The sequence below is a fragment of the Mobula hypostoma genome, chromosome 11 (assembly GCF_963921235.1).
Source record: "Mobula hypostoma chromosome 11, sMobHyp1.1, whole genome shotgun sequence".
NCBI lineage: Eukaryota > Metazoa > Chordata > Chondrichthyes > Myliobatiformes > Myliobatidae > Mobula > Mobula hypostoma.
In genome coordinates, this window is record NC_086107.1 from 81,414,119 (window position 1) to 81,434,638 (window position 20,520).

The 20,520-nt window shown below is 41.1% G+C and overlaps 1 protein-coding gene across 2 annotated transcripts in view; it reads left to right on the forward strand.

Moving 5' to 3' along the window:
• LOC134353871 (serine/threonine-protein phosphatase 6 regulatory subunit 3-like) overlaps window positions 1-20,520 on the forward strand; it is a 235,219-nt gene that overhangs the window by 74,696 nt on the left and 140,003 nt on the right. For both annotated transcript variants that reach the window (XM_063062365.1, XM_063062366.1), the window contains exons 3-6: window positions 634-820; window positions 4,958-5,095; window positions 11,842-11,907; window positions 15,941-16,053. In XM_063062365.1, coding sequence (XP_062918435.1) covers window positions 634-820; window positions 4,958-5,095; window positions 11,842-11,907; window positions 15,941-16,053 — 504 coding nt within the window. The remainder of the gene's footprint in view (window positions 1-633; window positions 821-4,957; window positions 5,096-11,841; window positions 11,908-15,940; window positions 16,054-20,520) is intronic.

A 20,520-nucleotide genomic window follows, 5' to 3' on the forward strand; every position in this document is an offset into this window, starting at 1 on the left:
TTGAAATATTTTGTAAAGTTTCAAATTCTTCAGAACAGTATATTAGGACTTGGGAATATTTAAACAAAAGCAAGAATGAGCCAGGTGGAACTTAATATCGGAAAGAGTGAGCCATTCAGTAAGATCACAGACCTCTGCCACTTTCCAGAACTTGCCTAACATCCCTCAATCCCCGTCATGTTCCAAATTCTATTGAGCTCAGCCTTGACTATACTGAGTCAACACAGCTTTCTTGGATAGTGAAAGCAAAAAAAATTGCCAGGCCATGTCGGAAATTTCTGTTTCCTGCTGAACCTGTTATTTTGAGGCAGTGTCCCTGTTGGAGCAGTGCAAGGGACACTTATTGTAAGCAGTCAGACAGGGAAAATATCAGCTCTATTTCTAACCTTCCAAGATTTGAAAGATTTGCTTGTTTTTCAGTGAGATTCTCTCTCATTTTCCCTAACATATGAAGGGTCTCAGACCAAACCCTAGATTCTGTTCTTCCATAGATGCTGCATGACCTGCTGAGTTCCTCCAGTATTTTGTGTGTATAACACAGATGAATTTGCTTCCTTGAGAACTGTTGTTATTAAGTAAATGCCTTATAATCTGGAACGTTCCACTTACCATTTAAAATGTATCTTATCTCAGGTACCCTAATATATCCTGTGAGATATTGACAGCCGACGTGACTCAGGTTAATGATGCCTTGGGCGAGGATGAGTCGCTGTTGAGCCGCCTCTATGCCTTTCTGCAGAATGACAATGTTCTTAATCCTCTTTTGGCAAGTTTCTTCAGTAAAGTGATGGGCATCCTCATCAACAGAAAGAGTGAGCAGGTAGGTCACTGGATTTTTCTGTCCAAGGTTGTCATGTTCCAGAGTTGTGTGCAGGAAACTGAAGGGTTGGAAAACTATATTATGAGTGAACAGGTAGGTCACTAGGTTTTCTTTCTAAAATCTTTATTTATATAACTTATTTATTTGTTCAGTGATACAGTGCGGAACAGGCCCTTCTGGCCGAACAAGACACCTCCCAGCGACCCACATATTTAATCCTAGCCCAGTTACAGGAAACCAGAGCATGTGTTTATGGGGAGGTGTAAAAATTTCTTACCGATAGTGTCGGAATTGAACTCCAAACACAGATGCCCCAAGGTGTAATAGCATCGTGTGAACCGCTACGCTACCATGGTGCCCATCTGGTCCCAATCGTGTGCAGGAAGCTGCAGGGTTGGAAGATTATATTATATCCAGATTATAAATCTACCATGGTTTGTATCTTTCTTGCAGTAGTTGTATCAGGATGATGAAATCTTTTATAGTTTCAAATTCATCAGGATACTTGACACTTAGGACATAGGAGCGTCTGAAACAAAAGCAGGACGGGAGCCAAATGGAACTTTATATGGGGAAGTGTGAGCCATCAGTAAGATCACAGACCTCAGTGCCACTTTACAGATAGAACCATAGAAACTACAGCACAGAAACAGGCCTTTTGGCCCTTCTTGGCTGTTCCGAACCATTTTCTGCCTAGTCCCACTGACCTGCACACGGACCATATCCCTCCATACACCTCCCATCCATGTATCTGTCCAACATCCCCCCATTTCTTAGTTGACCCTCAATATTGACAAAATATCCCATATTCTTTTGACCTTGGTCTAGACTACACTAAATGACTGGGCCTCCACAACTCTCTTGGGTAGTGAATTGCAAAACTTTGCCATACCGTGGCTGAAATTTCTCTTTTCCTGCAAACCTGTTAATATGCAGGAGTGTCCCTGTCTTAAGATAAGGTCAGCAAAAGTTCTTTGCATTGTCCTTGGGTTAGTGTTTGTTAGGAGGTTCTGAGCAGCAGGTTGGCAAGCAGCAGAACGATGGGTGGGAGAGACTGTGTGAGTGAGAACGTAAACAGCAGAATTTGTGATGAGAGAAGATTACTGACAGGGGAAAGGTGAAAGTCTTGCCACAAGATGGAAGTAGTCTTCTGTGGAAAGAGCAGTTGTTCTCTGTAATGCAGAACCATGGAAGCTGTATGTACCATTTGGTTTTTTGTGGCTTGTGATTATAATTTAAAAATACTTTGGCATTACTGGTGTGGACTAATATAGACCATATGAGCACAGGTACTTGACAACGAGAAGTTGAGGCTGCAAAGGTTTCAGAGAAAGATCAGTAGAACTAGGACGGCTGGTAGCATAGTGGTTAGTGTAGCACTATCACAGTGCCAGCAACCCAGGGTCAGTTCCGCCACTGTCTGTAAGGAGCTTGTACATGACTGTGTGGGTTTTCTCTGGGTGCTCCCGTTTCCTCCCACACTCCAAAGAAATGCGAGTTAGTAGTTTAATTGGTCACATAGATGTAATTGGACAGCACATCCTCTTTTCAAAGGCAAGGTGTAGAAAGATACGGTCCTATGGAAGCAAATTAAATTAGGATTTGGTGCATGAAGGGCCATATAACTTCTGATTCCTGGCTGCAAATGGGATCTGTGGAGAAGTCTCTAAGTTGGTTTTATTGGTCAGTGTTTTGATATCATGCCACCTAATGCTATTGCTCTTTTATGTATTTTCAGTAGTTGAAGATGTGGCTAACCTCACTGAGCTGGGAATTATGGTTACATTTGGTAGATTGTGCTTGACAATCATCCAGTTGGGGAACTTGCTGTATGAAAGGGCAAACAGTGATTTAATCGAAGTCATGAATCTGGATTAGAAAATATTAAATAATAATTAGTATTTCACTTGATGCATGAGAGTTTCAGTTTATCAGTAAAAACACCATCTGCCAACGTTAGTAAAGGCCATATGCATTTACGTGCATTAAGAATTTGCTCTGGTGTGTTGGCATGACATGCAACTACAGTCAACATTCAGCAATTATAAAGAATAATTTTAAAATAAAGTTAGAAGTAAGGATATGGAATAAAATGTGTTTAAATACATAAGTATCATCATGTGAGTGAGTGAGGCCTCCTTCAGTTAGGACCTACCATAGATGTTGTGTCCTAGCTGTCTAGATATGCATGTCCGGGCAGTACAACTTAGGGAGCAAGTTGTTGCCCATACAGCAAGCTCCCCCTCCACATAGGACTGCATTAGGGACTCCAGCTCTGAATTTTTCCCTCGGGGTTTACCCGCGAAGCCTTCCCCATGAGTGGGTAACGCTGCAAGGCAGCAGAGGGTTGAGATCAGAGTTTTCCTTCTAGATGAGTTGCCAACTACAGCTGAGGAGCCCCATCTGCCCAAAGCAGCTGGTTTTAAGGCCCCAGTAACCCACCTTTGCCCCTTCTCCTGAGAGTAGAAGTGCTTCTGCTGGGCTTAGTAGTTAAGCTATACATAAAGGTCAGAAACTGGACTTGGTTATCAGAGGCTATTTGAGGTATATGCCATTGTGAGCATTCAATAGGTAGTGGGAACTTATCCCCATTGCCACCCCATGTTATAACAACCTTAAGGAACCTATCAGCATGTACTTACAATGTAAACAACATTATAATAACGTGAAATTCTGCAAATGCTGGAAATCCGAGTCAGGCAGCATCTGTGGAAATGAATAAACAGTCAACGTTTCAGGTCGAGACCCTTCTTCAGGTCCAGTCTTGATGAAGGTCTCAGCGCAAAACGTCGCCTGTTTGATCATTTCCCTAGATGCTGCCTGACCCACAGAGTTCTCCAGCATTTTGTGAACATTATAAAAAGTGGTTTAAAGTGTTTGCAGTGGTAATAGATGAGGGGTGGGGCTGGGGGGGATCTAACTAGAAGGTTTAACCCATCTGAAATGGTTAGCATTCCTTTCAACTGTGCACTTTTATTCTCTGTTAGGGTATTTTTAGAATAGGATTAACACCTCTCTTAACCTGACAGGATTGCGTTGGTGCACAGTGTGACAACACTTGAGGGGAAAATGGTCTTTATTCTTGTCTTTAATACAATTCACGTCATCCTGGGTCATTACTGCACCATAGTAACATATTATTTCTAGATTGAGACGTGGGCTTAATGGGAAACAGAAGAAAACGGGCTTAAAAGTCATCTTTTCAATTGTGTTGGTGTTGTTTCACGAGGGATTTACTGTTTATTTGTTTATTTAGCAATGCAGCGCAGAGTAGCCCCTTGTGGTCCTTCGAGCCACACCGCCCCACAACCCTACTACCCCAAATAAGCCTAACCTAATCATAGGACAATTAACCTACCTGCTATGTCTTTGGCCTGCGGGCAGAAACCAGAGCTGCCAGAGAAAAATTGTGCATTCCTGGAGGAGGACTACAAACAGTGCTGGAGTTGAAATCCGGAATGCCCCGAATTCTAACAGCATTGTGTGAATCGCTACTCTACCGTGGCACCCTTTCTGTTAAGTGGCAAATTTGGAATTGTTACATTTTGTTCCCACCTCCAGGCCATTATTTACTGTGAGTTCACAGCAGGTATTGAATTTGAACCTTTTGCAAAATGTGTTCATTAAATTCATTTATTAGGTTGCAGTAAATCAAATCAGCATTAACATAATTTTCGTGTTTCAATTTGTAATTTTCAATTGCAACCCTTTGAATCCCAGTCTGTTTATCTGTTTCACATGTGATGAATTTAAATAAAATCTGAATCACCAGAATGCTAGAGGAACTCAGCAGGTCAAGCAGCATCTATGAAGAGGAATAAATTGTTGATGTTTTGGCTCAAGACCCTTCATCAGGAAATCCCTTGGCCCAAAATGTGGACTCTTTTTATTCCTCTGCACAGATGCTGCCTGGCCTGCTGAGTTCCGCCAGCATTTTGTACGTTACTCTGGCTTTCCAGGATCTGCAGAATCTCTTGTATTTCTGAATCATCAGAGGTGATTAGGTTCAAATCTGTTGCAATATGAAAATTGGTAAAGTGAAAGCTGGACCCTATTGTGACAGCTGCTGTGTTTAAAGTGTAAATAAATGTTATTTTGACCCTAACTAAAATTATAATACATTACTTTCCTTGGCAGATAGTGGATTTTCTACGGAAAAAGGATGATTTTGTAGGCTTGCTGTTGAAACACATAGGAACTTCGGCTATTATGGACCTCCTACTCAGGCTTCTTACATGTGTGGAGCAGCCCAACCTCAGGCAGGATGTTCTGAATGTAAGTGGATTTACGTTCCGGTGTCTGTGCTGTTTTCAGTGCCTCAAGCAGTATTCCACTGCATTTGGGACCCGATGTTAATGCAACACTTTTCCTGAATGAGTTCATGGGATTGCAAATTTTGCCTCCTGCTCTTTGAGGCATTTTGAATGGAATGTCACAGTCCTCAAAAAACTCTGAGCACAAAAAATAAAAATTGAAAAATGTGGGAAATGCTCAGTAGGTAAAGTGAGAGAAACACATTTTTAAGATTTTGGGTTGATGGTTTTCATTACAACTGAAACATACCAGATATATATAACAGGTGTTTAAGTACTTACAGAACAGAGAAGGGAGGACAAAAAGCAAGGACTGTGATAGGGAGAGAATAAATGATAAAAGATAAGCAAATGTAGTTGGAGAAAAAGTGAAGGAACAAGAGCTGGGTCTGGACGAGATGCAAGTAGAAATGGCTGAGTCATTTTCACCACCCTGCTTTAAAATATGGGAGGTAGTTGCAATCTGAAATCATTAAACTTGGATGTTAAGTGTGGAACACTAAAATTCATGGCTAACAGATAAATTCTTTGAGCTGCTGTTAAACTTCGGAACAATGTAGGAGGCAGAGGAAAAAAAGAAAATATGATCAGGGTGGTGTAGAGAATTAAAATAGTAAATGACTAAAGATCAGGGTCATGATTGTGAGCTAAATGGAATGGTTGGTAAAGTATCTCCCAATCTGGGTGTTTTCTCTCTGCTCTAGAATAGAATGTCTAGTTTACAGCTTACAAATTGAAAAGGCACAAATAAATTATCCTTTCATCTGGAGGGAGTGCTTGGTACCAGGGATGGTGAGTTGGAAGGATTTGTACATGCAAGTGAAACTTTACATAGGTGATTTGGATGGCCAAGTTGTCACAGTTAGTCAAGCTGCTGTTTTACCTCATTGTTCTGAGGTTTGGTCTTAACCACAGGTGGCACGGCAGCATACGGGCTAGCACAACCCTTTGCAGCATGAGTTGTAAGATCGGTGTTCGATTCCTGCTACTGTCTCAGGAATCTGTCTGTTCTCCCTGTGACTGTGTCAATTGCATGTTCCAAAGATGTGAGCTGGGGTTAGTAAGTTTTGTGTGTGCTTTGTTGGCACTGGAAGTGTTGCGATACTTGCGTGCTGCCCATTGCAATCCTTGCTGATTTGATATGACACATTTGTGCTTTTACTATGTGTCATACACATGACAAGTAAATTAATCTTTAATTTATTAATGGATGTTGTCTATGTAGAGTTTGAACGTTCTGTCGGTGATCATCTGGCTTTCCTTTAATTAGCTCTGTTTTCTTCTCACATTACAAAGGCACGAGGAATTGTAGGTTAGTTCCTGTGACAAATTGTGTGTAGTTTGTAGGTGAATGGTAGAATCTGTCAAGTTTTGACTTGTCAGTGCAGAGTACTTGCTGCTATTGTTCACCAGCCCGGTCCCTGGGTTTTTGTGTGTAGGTGAATCTCTTGGCTTTGTTTTCACTTTGGAGGAATGTTTTTTTTTGGCAACAGCACTTCCATGAAGACCATTTCTGACAAGACTTCTCCAGACTGTAGAAAGGTGTGCATGGTTCCAGAGGGTTCTGTAAGTTCAGAGCTGATAGCAGTGCTGGACTTATTCTGATTTAGAAGAGACATTAGTTTGATGTATCTCTTGTCTGCTGCACTTTGTTTCTGTGCACTGCATTTCTGGTCCTCAACCTTGCTCGTAATTTTGTGCTTCAGAAGAGCTTGGACAGCATATCTTGAAACTCCTGTCTGCCAGGAAATTTCTTCTTGGGAGAGATCTTGCTGATGTAGGATGATTATCTTGTGTCTTGTTGCTATGCTTTCTCTTGCCATGGTGTAAGAATTAATTTAAAAGTTAAACTATCATGTCTGCTACAACCTCACCTTTTAGTTTGGTTGTCCTTCGTCCAGTTTGATTCTTTCTACACCAGTTTCTATGTCATTTAATCATTTTAGTTCATTCAACTCATTATGTCACTGATCATTAGCACCTGTCTTATCTTTGTTTAATCATGCACTGGGCTGTATACCTGCAAAGTAATCAAATTTTTGTTTGAAAAGTCATCTTTTACTTAATATGTTACTTACTTTAACAAAATACAGAAAATTCTTTAACATTAACACACGCAGAAAGCAGAAAATAAACATCTAAAACAAAATTTATATATAAGAATCTGGTGTCCAGTACTGCACAGTACAGTAGTTGCGGTAGCATCACAGGCACATCGAATCAGATACACAATATTCACAAGAAAAATAGAAATTAATAGCATAAATTATACAAATTATTCAGTAAGAACACAGCAAACAGAAGTTGTCCATTGTGCAAAGTGGCCAGAGTGTTGCTATACTGAGTGATTAGGTATGCGCAGATTTGTTCGTGTACTGAATGATTGAAGGGAGGTAGCTGTTCTTGAACCTGGTGGTGTGGGACTTCAGGCTTCTGTAACTCCTGCGAGAAAATGACATGGCCTGGGTGATGGGGATCTTTGATAGATGTTGCCTCAAAAATGGGATGTTAGAATTAGCACAAGTCGTGGTTGCTGGTAAATAGTGTGGATTTAATGGGCCTGTTTCCATGCTGTGTCACTGAGTGAACTAGTTTGTTGCAACGGGAGTAATTTCTTTGCATTGCTGAAAAGAATGGGAAGATGTATCTGATGGAGAGTGTCGTTGGAGGAATACCCGAGGATGTTCTGATTGATAGTTGATGTGTCGAAGATAAGGAGAATTGAGAGCAGAAGTGTAGTGAAGTAGTTCCCTCAAGCCTAGTCTGCCATTCAGTAAGGTCATGGTGGATTCAACTTCTCTCGAGTCGGTTTTCTTCTGCCTTCCTGTAATCCTTCCCATAATCGATTAAAAGCTATCCACTCAGCTTTGGATATAGACAGGGATTAAGCCTCTTCAACTTTCTGGGACGAGGAATTCCAAAGATTCACAAACCTATAAAAGAAGAAATTGTTTCTCACCTAGGTTTTAAAGGTGCACCCCCATATTGTGAGACTATACGATGTGATCTTGGGCTCTCTTATGTGGTGAAGCATCCTCCCAGCATTGACTCTATCCAGCCCCCGGGAATCTTGCATGTTTTAATTATGCCATCTTCCATTCTTCGCAACAACAGTGAATCAGGTACAATTGGTTCAACCTGACTTTATAAGACACTCCCATCAGTTCTTGACCAGTCTAGTGGATTCTTCTCTGAACTACCTTTTTAATGCTGCCTGGCTTGCTGCATTCACCAGCAACTTTGATGTGTGTTGCTTGAATTTCCAGCATCTGCAGAATTCCTGTTGTTTACCTTTTTAATGTTGTGGTGTCCCTTAATTAAGGGAACTGTATACATTACTCAACACTTGAACACTGTCATGCCTTTGGATTGATGTGTTTGGGAAGGTCCCATTGTTCATGTCAGTATAGATCATAAGACCATAAGATATAGGAGCAAATTAGGCCATTTGGCCCATCAGGTCTGCTCTACCATTTAGTCATGGCCGATCCAGTTTTATTCTCAGCTGCAATCTCCTGCCTCCTCCTCGTTTCCCTTCATTCCCTGAACACTCAAGAACCTTATCAACCTCTGTCTTAAATATACATAGAGACTTGGCTTCCACAGCTGCCTGTGGCAAAGAATTCCACAGATTCACCACACACCGACTAAAGAAATTCTGCCTCATCTTCGTTCTAAAAGGACGCCCCTCTATTCTGAGGCTCTGTTCACTGGTCTTAGACTCTCCCATCATAGGAAACTAGACAACAGGGTGACCCACTGGGGCACCCTTTGAGAGAAGGGTAGTGCAGTTTGTTGTGACCAGAATGAACATTAAATTTTCCTGAATGCTATTGGTATCGCTTTGCTTTGGAAACGGATGTAGAAAACCTCAGTTTATTAAAGAAGAACGACGTGTAGCAAAGTGAATATAGCTCCTCCTCATTTAACGAAGGACACTTTTGATGGCATAATTTCTGGTTTACCTGCCACCCTCGTGCCTCTCGTCATTCTGGAGACGTGCAGTCCTTTCATCCCCCGTCTCCATTTCTTTTGCTGTTTGTTCTTTGTCTCTGATTCTGGAGACGTGTATTTCTCAGCTCCTTTGTCTCTTCCCCTCTCCTCCTTCTGTGCCTGTTTTTGTCATTCTGGAGACGTGCATGCCTCTCTTCCTCTGTCTCCTCTTCTCTCATCATTTTTTGTCCTGACTCTTTGATCCTGGAGTCGTGCGGCCCTGGCCTCCTCCGATTCTTGTTCTCTCCCTCTCCTTGCTGCTTCCCGACAATGTTTGGCGTCATCTCTTGACCATAATGTCCCCCTTCCCTTTCCACGCGGCATAATTAGGCTGACCATTTTTTTCCCCTAAAGCAGTTGTTGCTTTTGGCTGGGCAGGCTAATTATTATGAATGGCTTATGGAATGTTGCCCAAAGTCTGCTGGTATCCCTTGTAACGGTATACTTATACATCGAAAGGAAACTCTCCAGCTTTAAGATCTTGGGAGTAAACATCGTAGAGGAGTCTCTTGGACCACCAAGACCTCCTTGATATGAGTTTAAAGAGAGCAGTTCTGCCCCAAAAGCTGCTGGTAAATGTGTAATTGAGCACATACATGACAGTATGGGACACTAGCGGCAACAAGATCGATCAAAAAGCACTGCAATGAGTGATCAGGACTGTACAGAACATCATTGAGACATGACTACCAGATGTAGAAACCATCTACAACACACGATATCTGCAGTGGGCTCACAAAATCGTGATGGACTCATCCCACCCCAGTAAATCACCTGTTCAATCTCCTTCTATCTGGTAGGAGATCAGAAACATCTCGGCACAGACATCCAGACTTTTTCCCAGGGCTGTCATGTAACTGAACAATGCCCCATTTTAAAGTGGTGTGTTTTTTAAAATTCAGTTGTAACTTAGATGTCAGTCTCAGAAACTCGGATGTTATTTTAAATTGAGCCATTGCGTTTTTAGTAATGGAATTGCCAGTATGCTGTTTTGCAGTAAATGGAGTAGCTCTGTAATCTCACTGTCCTCAGCAATGGCAATAAAGCTCCAACTGTTTGGAAGTTGGTTGATCGCTGAGTTTGGCAAAATCTTTGCAGATATTTTGGCTCCAATAGAGGAGCCATCATCAGTGCACACTTGAAGGAGTTAAATCTTCAGAATGCCAGCTTGTAGACTCCTCTGGGGCCCAAATCGATATTGATTAGACGTCATGATCTGGTTGGTTGGTTCAAAACACTGAACAGTGCTAACCAAAGTGCGCATAGCTCTGGTCTCTACACTATAGAATGAATGTGATTGTGCTGGAGTGAGTGCAGGATTTTGCTTGAATTGCAGGTTTTAAGATACGGGGAAAGATTGTATTGTCTACCCTGGAGGGAAGGAAGATGAGGGCTGACCTGACCTCTCGATTGCACTGTACTGCAGTCGCAAAACAATGGCTTTCATGACATATATCAGTAATATTAAACTGACTCTGATTCTAACAGAAGTATATAAGATTATGAGAGGCATAGGTAGGCTAGACAGTCAAAATCTTGTTCCTGCAGTAGCAGTATCAAAAACAAGAGGACTTAGGTTTAAGGAGAGAGGAAGGAACTTTAAAACTGATCTGAGGGATAAATATTTAACAAAGTGATGGACATCTGGAGTATGTTGTCAGAGGGTCTGTTGGGATCAGACAAAACCACTACGTTTAAGAAACATTTAGACGTTCAAATAGGCAAGACATAGAAGGTTATGAAATGAATGCAGAAAACGAGATTAATGCAGCTGGCAAAATGTTTGGCATGGATGTAGTGATCAAAGAGCCTGTTTCGCTGCTGTACATCTGATTTTAAAAGTTGACTGAGATGCACGTCCTTTATAGAAATATAAAACTCATACAAGAATGCTGAAATGCCAGTCTTTATAGGAGTGTCTTTGAGGAGTCTATGTATTTGACAACATTGAGTACTGAATCAAAATTTAATTGATTTACCTTAGCATGTAGTCAAATTAAATAGAATTATTTACTATAAGCTGATCTGTATTTCCTTGAACTTTTCTATTTAGTGATCTGGAATGTGTTGTCAGAAAATGTGGTTGAAGCTAATTAAGTTAAAATTTTTATAATGAATTAGATATTCCTTCTAAAAAAAATTAGTAGTATTATTTCAGATATCCCTTTTTCACCCTTCCTTCTTCTCTGCAACTCAAATCTTCTTTGATCTCTAGCTTTCCCTAATTTTGATTTGTAGGTGATTTACAATACTTGTAACATTAACTGTTTTCTTCTCTTCTCAGGTGCTGCCTGGCCTGATTATTTCCAGAGTTTCTATCTGACTAGGGTAGTTCTATGCTCTTTCCCCTTCCCATTCCCCACTAGTTTTTCATTATAATAAAGATTCACTAAAACTACTGGTCTTATTATCATACAAGCCCTGTTATACTCCCGCTTCCATTAATATGTGGTGAGGATTACGGGACTGTGAGGAGATTGCAGGGTGTGTTTTTATGGGTCCTTCAGAGGTGTTAGCAGAGGCATGATGGTTTCTTCGCTTGCTTTAGTTCTTTAGGTAGAAGCTGCCAATGTGGAAAATACATAGCTTTCGGCCCAGACTACATCACTATGAAACAAGCTTTCCCATGAGTTATCGAGAGAGGTGAATGTACTTTGATTCTGTGCCAAGAGCTACATTTATTTTTCATCTCTAACCACTTTTGTGTTCCAACAGTGGCTAAACGAGGAGAAAATTATCCAGAGGCTCATTGAGATGATCCACCATTCAAAAGATGAGGATGTAAGTGCCAGCATTGCATACAGTCCAGGAAATGTAGAATAAGTTCACTGGCTAATTCATTCAATTGACCAGCCTCGTGCTGAGTTTCTGTTAATTTGCACAGTGCATTTTACTGCTAAGCCCATTATCTTGTCAATATTGTTGAAGAGAAAAATATTATCGATATAGTTAGCTTCCTGTTTGACTAGAAATTGATCTTGCATGAGGTGTAGTTTTTCTCAAAGCCTGGCATTCACCCAAGCTTGAAGATAGTCTTCAAACTGTAAGTTCTGCAGTTAGGGTACAGTCATTGCAAATAGTTTAAAGAAAACTGTTTTTGTGCAACTTTTTCTTTAAATCCAAAGTTGCTAGAACATGCAAATCAGTAAAATGAAAGCTAACAATTCTGGATATAATTCTGGAGTAAAGCTACTAGTGTGAAATATTATAAAGATGTGAGGTTCACATGTTCAAGCTTTGCGTAAATGGGTTATTTATTTATTTAGAGATATGGCACAGACCAGGACCTTCGGGCTCAGTGAGACATATTGACCAGCAGCCCACCACTTAACCCTAGCCTAAACTCGGGACAATTTACAATGTCCAATTAGCCTACCACCCGATATGTCTTTAGACTGTGGGAGGAAACCAGAGTACCCGGAGATATTCTATGTTATCACAGGGAGAACGTACAGACTGCTTACAGAGGGCACAGGAATGGAACTTCGATGCCCTGAGCTGTAATAGCAATCGACTAACTGTGAATTAGTTAAAATTATTTACTTGAATCTAGGTTTGTTCTGCAGCATTCAAATTGTGCAGGGAGCCAGCATAAGTATTTGAGCAGGTTTCTGTTTAACTGAACAGAATATCCGTATTCACTAATGAAAGATTATTACTTGGTTGATGTGTGGTGAAAGTCTAATGTACTAAAGCAACAGGATAAGCCTCGATGAGCAGTGAACTTCCTAGATTATATGGTCGAAAGTTAAAGGCTCACTCAGGGAAGTAGTATTCTGTTGAAAGTGCTTTCTTTTGACCAAGACATCAAGTGTTATTTCCACTGCACATAAATAATCCTATGATATTATTTCAAAAAAGCTTCAGGACTTCTGCAAAGAAATGACTTTCATATTTATCGTGCTTTTCATAATCCTTAGACATCCTAAAATGTTTGGAAGCCAGTAGAGAACTTTGAAGTGTTATCCCTGTACAGCCAGCCCTCCTTTCAAAACAATGACATGAGATCAATTGGGTGCATGTGAAAGAGTAGATGAAACTCAGTCAGATTCAGAAGTGCAGCATACCCTATATACTCCACTGTAGTTTTGTGCTTGTTATTGAAAACCTAGAATATATTTTTTTGTTCAGTTAACATTACAAAATCAGTTATTTGGTCACCATTGTTTATCAACCTTGCAGTGCAAACTAGCTGCTGTACTTCCTATGTTGGAAGTAACACTATGTTCTAAGTAAATTTATTATCAAAGTACATATATGTCACTATATACTACCCTGAGAGTCATTTTATTGCAAGCGTTCGCGGTAGAACAAAGAAACACAATAGAATCAATGAAAAACGTGCTAAAGAACAAATTATGCAAATACAAACATAAAAAGTAATAAATATCGAGAACCTGAATTAACTATAAAAGAGCTTTGCCTGTGAACACCATTAATTTAAATGTTTCATGTTTCTGTGGGTCGATTTCAGCCAACTCAACACAAACAAAATCAAGTGTTACACATATTTTATCAGTCAAGAAACTTGATACAAACCATTATGATTAAATCAATCATTTTCACAGGATTTAGTGACCTAAAAGCGTATTGGTGCAATCCCCACATGTCTAGAAGTATCTTTTCCAAAAGTTAGGTGCCACAGTAGTGTAGCGGTTAGTGTGACGCTATTCAGCTTGGGGCAGTACGGAGTTTTGAGTTCATTTCTGGTGCAGCCTGTAAGGTGCTTGTACATTCTCCCCATCAACTGCCTGGGTTTCCTCCTAGTGGTCCATTGTCCTGTGATTAGGTTGGTATTAAATTGGTGGGTTGCTCGGTGGTGCAGATTGTAGAGCCGGAAGGGCCTTTTCCGTGCTGTATTACTAAATAAAAAGTTAGTTGAGGCCCATGCATGTTTCTGAGTAACAATTTCATAAAGAGAAATGGCTTTCTTTCATCTGCTGAAATGCCATTAACAAATATACTTCAGTTCTTTGTAGGTTTACTACCTCTAGCCAAATCTTCCTCCTACAGTCTAGGGAAAATGAAGTGTTGGATAGATTTGACTGCTGATACTTTGTTCAGAGGCCTGAAATCTGAAAATCAAAGGCTAACCTGCAGGTGTCATCTTGGCAGCAGATGTGTATCTCCAATTTGCAATGCACATTTTCACTTTGGGAAAAAGTACTTCATTTGTACTTCTATAAATGGTATCTACTGATTGATCATATTTTATTTTCCTTCCAGCATCCTGGTTGCACTGGGATATAAGATAATTATCATGATAATTTAATGTGTTTAATTAATTTGAAAGTAGGAGTTGAGATAGGAGCTACGTCATTTAAGACTGAAGTCCCAATGAAGTAACACCCTTGAGTTGGCCACAGCTTCAAGATCCCTGTACAGATTTGAGTATAATGCTCATATGCTATGCTGAAGTAACAGCAGTTTCTCTTAACTTCTGATAATTTTTCTCCCTCCCCTCTCTCTCATCAATTCATTCTCTCCCCTCTCACCCCTACCCCTTTGCCTCACCTCCCCATCAGCTTACTCTAGTGCCCCTGGCTCCTTCCCTATCAGGTTCCTTCGTCAGCCATTTACCACTTACGTCTGTCATCTCCGGCTTCTTACTTCATTCTCCTCCTCCACCCACCCACCTTCCCCCTCACCTATCTTCACCTAACACCTGCCAGCTAGGTACCCCCCTCCCCCACACACATACCTTCTTATTCTAGTTTTGTTCCAGCTTCCTTTTCAATTTTGATAAAGGTCTTGGACTGAAATTGGTTGAATGCTTACTTCCTTCCGTAGATGTTGCCTGACCTGCTGAGTTCCTGCAGCATTTTATGTGTTGTGGTGAAGTAATATTGCTTTGTCAGATATTAGCTTGAATCTTCAAGGTTCCATCTCCCTAGATGAGCATTAAATTATTCACTATGCTAAAAGAGAGAGCAGGAAGTTAACCCCTTTCCCTGGCAAAGCTATCTTTCTCATTCACCTGACAAAACAAAGTTCAGGTGGTCATTTATCTTGTGTGCAAATTAGTGGCTATATTTACAGGTGACTGGACAATGAATGCACTTTAAAAGCAGTTATTGGTCTTGAAGTTTGGGAGTATCCTTCATTTGTTCATGGCATGTGAACATAACTGAATCAGAGAGAAAGTTAAAGGTAACGCTGATGAAGCTGCACTCAGTGGCCACTTGATTAGGTACAGGAGTGGAACCAGAAGTGGGCTCTTCTGCTGCTGTAGCCCATCCACTTCAACATTCAATGTGTTGTGCAATCAGAGATGCAGTTGTGCACACCACTGTTATAACACGTGGTTATTGGAGTTGCTGTTGCCTTCCTGTCAGCTTGAACCAGTCTGGCCATTCTCCTTTCACATTAACAAGGCATTTTCGCCCACGGAACTGCCATATACTGGATTTTTTTTGTTTTCACTCCATTTTCTGTGAACTTTTAGTGAGGCTGTTGTGCATGAAATTCCCAGGAATTCAGCAGTTTTTGTAATACTCTAACTACCCTCTCTGGTACCACAATCATGGTCAACTTCACTTAGATCATACTTCTTCTCAATTTTGATGTTTGCTCTGAATAACAACTGAACCTCTTGACCATGTCTGTGATATTAAACCTGATTCTGAAGCAGATGAATTCCTATAACAATCTGATAGCTTTATTGTCGCTGTTACTGAAATGTTGCTGAAGTGAATTGATGATGACTGCCATGATGGGGTTTGAACTTTTACCTCTGAATCAATGGTTCTGTACTGTCTAATTCACTGAAACTGACTGTCCATCTTTCTTTGTGCTTTTGCTTCCATCGTCACAGCAACACTCTAATGCATCCCAGTCTCTCTGCGACATTATCCGACTGAGCCGTGAACAAATGATTCAAATTCAGGACAGTCCCGAACCAGATCAGCTGCTCGCCACACTTGAGAAGTAAGCTTACTGATTTCTGTTTTGACTTGTAGCTCTGATATTGCTTTAAGATGTTTTTTTTCCTGTGGGGTATTATGTCTGCCCAATCCTTGTGAAGAGTGTAATGGCTGAACTCTAGAAACTCAGCAACTGGAGTAATTATTTTGTATCTATCAGGCCTCAAAAGACTGGACTTGGAGAGGATCTTTCATGTAGTGGGGGAGTCTAGAACCAGAAGGCACAGCCTCACAGTACAAGTATGTCCCTTAAGAAGAGAAACAAAAAAGAATTTTGTTAGCTAGAGGGTGGTGAATCTGTAGAATTCCTTACCATGGATGGCAGTGGAGACCAAGTAATTGGGTTTATTTAAAGCAGACGTTGATAAGTTCTTGATTAGTAAGGGCGTCAAAGGTTATAAGGAAAAGGCAGGAGAATGGGGTTGGGAGGGAAAATTAATCAGGCATGATCAAACAGCATAGCTGACTCGACGGGCTGAATAGCCTGATTCTCTTCCTATGTCTTTATGATTTTATACTTGATTCGTCCATATTTCAGAAGGTGCTGCTGAAGTAAGTTGAATTGCTGAAATCTATGTAGTCAAAAATTGATTGTTTTAGGATCTAGGTCAATTAACTTTTAAAAAATAGCAATATATTTTCACATTATTAGCACAGTGGAAGAGAGATTCCATGTGTCTGTCACACCTTCTAAGTATTAAAGGACGTGGACTGGGAGGAACTGTTAAAGGCACGTAGATGAGTAACTGCAGTACATTTCGTGATCATGGAGGCAGATGTGAACATCTAGGGTGCACGTTTGGGAATTACTGTATCGTCTGTTGTTCCTGCTGACCTTTGAGTTTAGGCGGTATCAGCTCCATGCATTCAGTTCAAGGTTCCTCTTGTAACTCAGTGCCACACCCGGTGACACAAATAACTACTGAAATGCAAAGATGCTTTCCTCATCCCTTTTTTTGCCTAGCTTGGTATTAGCATCATTGTGGCCTTGGTGTGAGGTTTGCTCTCACCCAGGCCTTCTTGCCGGTACGATATTTAGACCATAAGATGTAGGAGCAGAGTTAGGCTATTTGCCCCTTTGAGTCTGCTCCACCATTTCATCATGGCTGATCCAATTTTCCTCTCAGCCCCAATCTCTTTCCTTCTTCCCATATCCCTTAATGCCCAGACCAATCAAAAATCTATCAACGTCCACAGCTGCCTTTGGCAAGAGATTCCACAGATTTACCACTCTCTGACTAAAGAAATTCCTCCTCGTCTCTGTTCTAAAAGGTCGCCCCTATATTCTCAGGCTGTGACCCGAATGCTTTGTTGCCTCCTGTTAGGGAAAGGACAGGCACCTACCCTAAGCACTGTGTTTGGTGATCATAGAGAAGTACAGCACAGAACCAGGCCCATTGGCCCATCTAGTCCATGCTGAAACCATTTAAACTGCCTACTCCCATCAAGACAACAATATCTGCAGATGCTGGAAATACAAGCGACACACACAAAATGCAGGAGGAACTCATCAGGCGACGCAGCATCTATGGAGGAGTAAACAGTTGATATTTCTTCCCCTCCCCCTGCCACTGTTTTGTTCTAACTTCTCATCTTTTATCCAGTTTCGATGAAGGGTCTCAGCCTGACCTGTCGACTGCGTACTCTTTTCCATAGATGCCTGGCCTGCTGAGTTTCTTCAGCATTGTGTGTGTGTTACTCCCATTGACCTGCATTGACCTCTAGTTGTCCCACCCTACCTCAGTGGAAAAAGCTGGCTTGCATTTACCCAATCTGTACCCCTCATAATTTTGTATACTTCTATCAAATCTTGTCTCAATCTTCTATGTTCCAGAGAATACAGTCCTAACCTGTTCAGCTTTTCTCTGTAACTCAGATCCTCCAGTCCCAACAACATCCCTGTAAATTTTCTGTGCACTCTTTCAACCTTATTTATATCTTTCCTGTATGTAGGTGACCAAAACTGCACACAATACTCCAAATTAGGCCTTACCAGTATCTCAAACAACTTCAACATAACATCCCATCTCCTGTACTCCTTCGATTTATGAAGGCCAATGTGCTGAAAGCTTTCTTTACAACCCTATCAACCCGTGACACCACTTTCAATGAATTATGGATCTGTATTCCCAGATCCGTTTGTTCAGCCACACTCCTTAGTGCCCTGCTATTCACTGTGTAAGACCTACCCTTGTTGGTCCTACCAAAGTGCAAAATCTCGCACTGGTCTGCATTAAATTCCATCTGCCATTTTTCAGCTAATGCAGATCCCTCTGCAAAACCTTCGCTGTCCACTGTATCCCCAGTCTTGGTGTCATCTGCAAACTTAATAACTCAATCAACCACATCATCATCTAGATCATTGATATAGATGAACAACAACAAAGGACCCAGCACCGATCTCTGCGGCACACCGCTAGTCACAGGCCTTCAGTCAGAGTGCCAATGTTCTACTATCACTCTCTGGCTTCTCCCACAAAGCCAATTTACCACCTCATCCAGAATGCTGTGCAACTGAACCTTCTTGATCAGCCTCCCGTGTGGGACTTTGTCAAATGCCGTACTAAAGTCCATGTAGACAACATCAACTGTCTTGCCTTCATTCACTTTCCTGGCAACTTTCTCAAAAAAAAACTCTAAGATTGGATAAACATGACCTACCACACATGAAGCCATGCTGACTATCTTTAATCAGTCCATGTCTATTCAGGTACTGAGGTGAGAAAATCTGCAGATGCTGAAAATCCAAGCAAGACACACAAAATGCTGGAGAAACTCAACAGGCCAGGCAGCATCTATGGAAAAGAGAATACAGTCAGTGATTCAAGTGAAGACCCTTAATTAGCACTCAAATACTTATATATCAGATCCTTTAGAAATATCTTCCAATAACTTTCCCACAGCTGATGTCAGACTCATCGGCCTATACAAGAAAATTTTGAAGTCACTGATTATCACTTGGAGTACAGTTAAGATTGATTATCAAGAAATGGAAAGAATATGGCACAGCTGTAAATCTGCCTAGAGCAGGCCATCCTCAAAAACTGAGTGACCGTGCAAGAAGGGGACTAGTGAGGGAGGCCACCAGGAGACCTATGACAACTCTGGAGGAGTTACAAGCTTCAGTAGCTGAGATGGGGGAGACTGTGCATACAACAACTGTTTCCCGGGTGCTTCACCAGTCGCAGCTTTATGGGAGAGGCAAAGAGAAAGCAACTGTTGAAAAACTTGCATGAAATCTCAACTAGATTTTGCCAGAAGGCATGTGGGAAACCCTGAAGTCAGCTAGAAGAAGGTTCTATGGTCTGATGAAACCAAGATTGAGCTTTATGGCCATTAGGCTAAACGCTATGTTTGGCGTAAGCCAAACACCATACATCATCAAAAACACACCATCCCTACCATGAAGCATGGTGGTAGCTACATCGTGCTGTGGGGATGTTCACTGCAGCAGGCACTGGAAGGCTTGTGAAGGTAGAGGGTAAAATGAATGCAGCAAAATACAGGGAAATCCTGGAGGAAAACCTGTTGCAGTCTGCAAGAGATCTGCGACTCGGGAGAACATTTGTTTTTCAGCAAGATGACCACCCCAAGCATAAAGCCAAGACTATGCAGGAATGGCTTAAAAACAACAAAGTTAATGTTCTGGAGTGGCCAAGTCAGAGTCCAGACCTCAATCCAATTGAGAATTTGTGGCTGGACTTGAAAAGGGCTGTTCACTCATGACCCCCATGCAATCTGACAGAGCTTGAACAGTTTTGCAAAGAAGAAAAGGGAAATATTGGAGTGTCCAGATGTGCAAAGCTGGTAGAGACCTATCCACACAGACTCCAGGCTGCAATTGCTGCCAAAAGTGCATCTACTGTGTTTTATACTTGTGATCAATTTAGATCACTTTGTAGAGATCTGTTTTCACTTTGACACGAAAGAGTCTTTTTCTGTTGATTCGTGTCAAAAAAGCCAAATTAATCCACTGTGATTCAATGTTGTAAATCAATAAAACATGAAAACTTCCAAGAGGAAGGTGAATACTTCTGATAAGCACTGTATCTTTTTGCATATTGACTTTGAAACCAATGACATTGTGGTCACTGGATGCAAAGTGTTCCCCTACACAAACTTCTGTCATCTCCTGTCTCATTCCCTCATGGGAGATTAAGTCTCATACGCTCCCTCACTGGGACTTCTACGTACTGATGAAGGAAACTTTCCTGAACATTCTTGACAAATTCTATTCCATCCAGTCCTTTTACAATATAAGATTCCCAGTCAATATGTAGAAAGTTAAAATCACCAACTGGCAACAGACTGCAATCTCTTTACAAATTTGTTCCTCCAAATACCTAGGACTGTTGGGTGGTCTGCAATATAGCCTCATTAACGTGGTCATAGCTTTCTTATTTCTCAGTTCTACCCATACTCCCTCACTGGTGGAGTTGTTCAGTCTGTCCTGACGGAACACTGCTGTGAC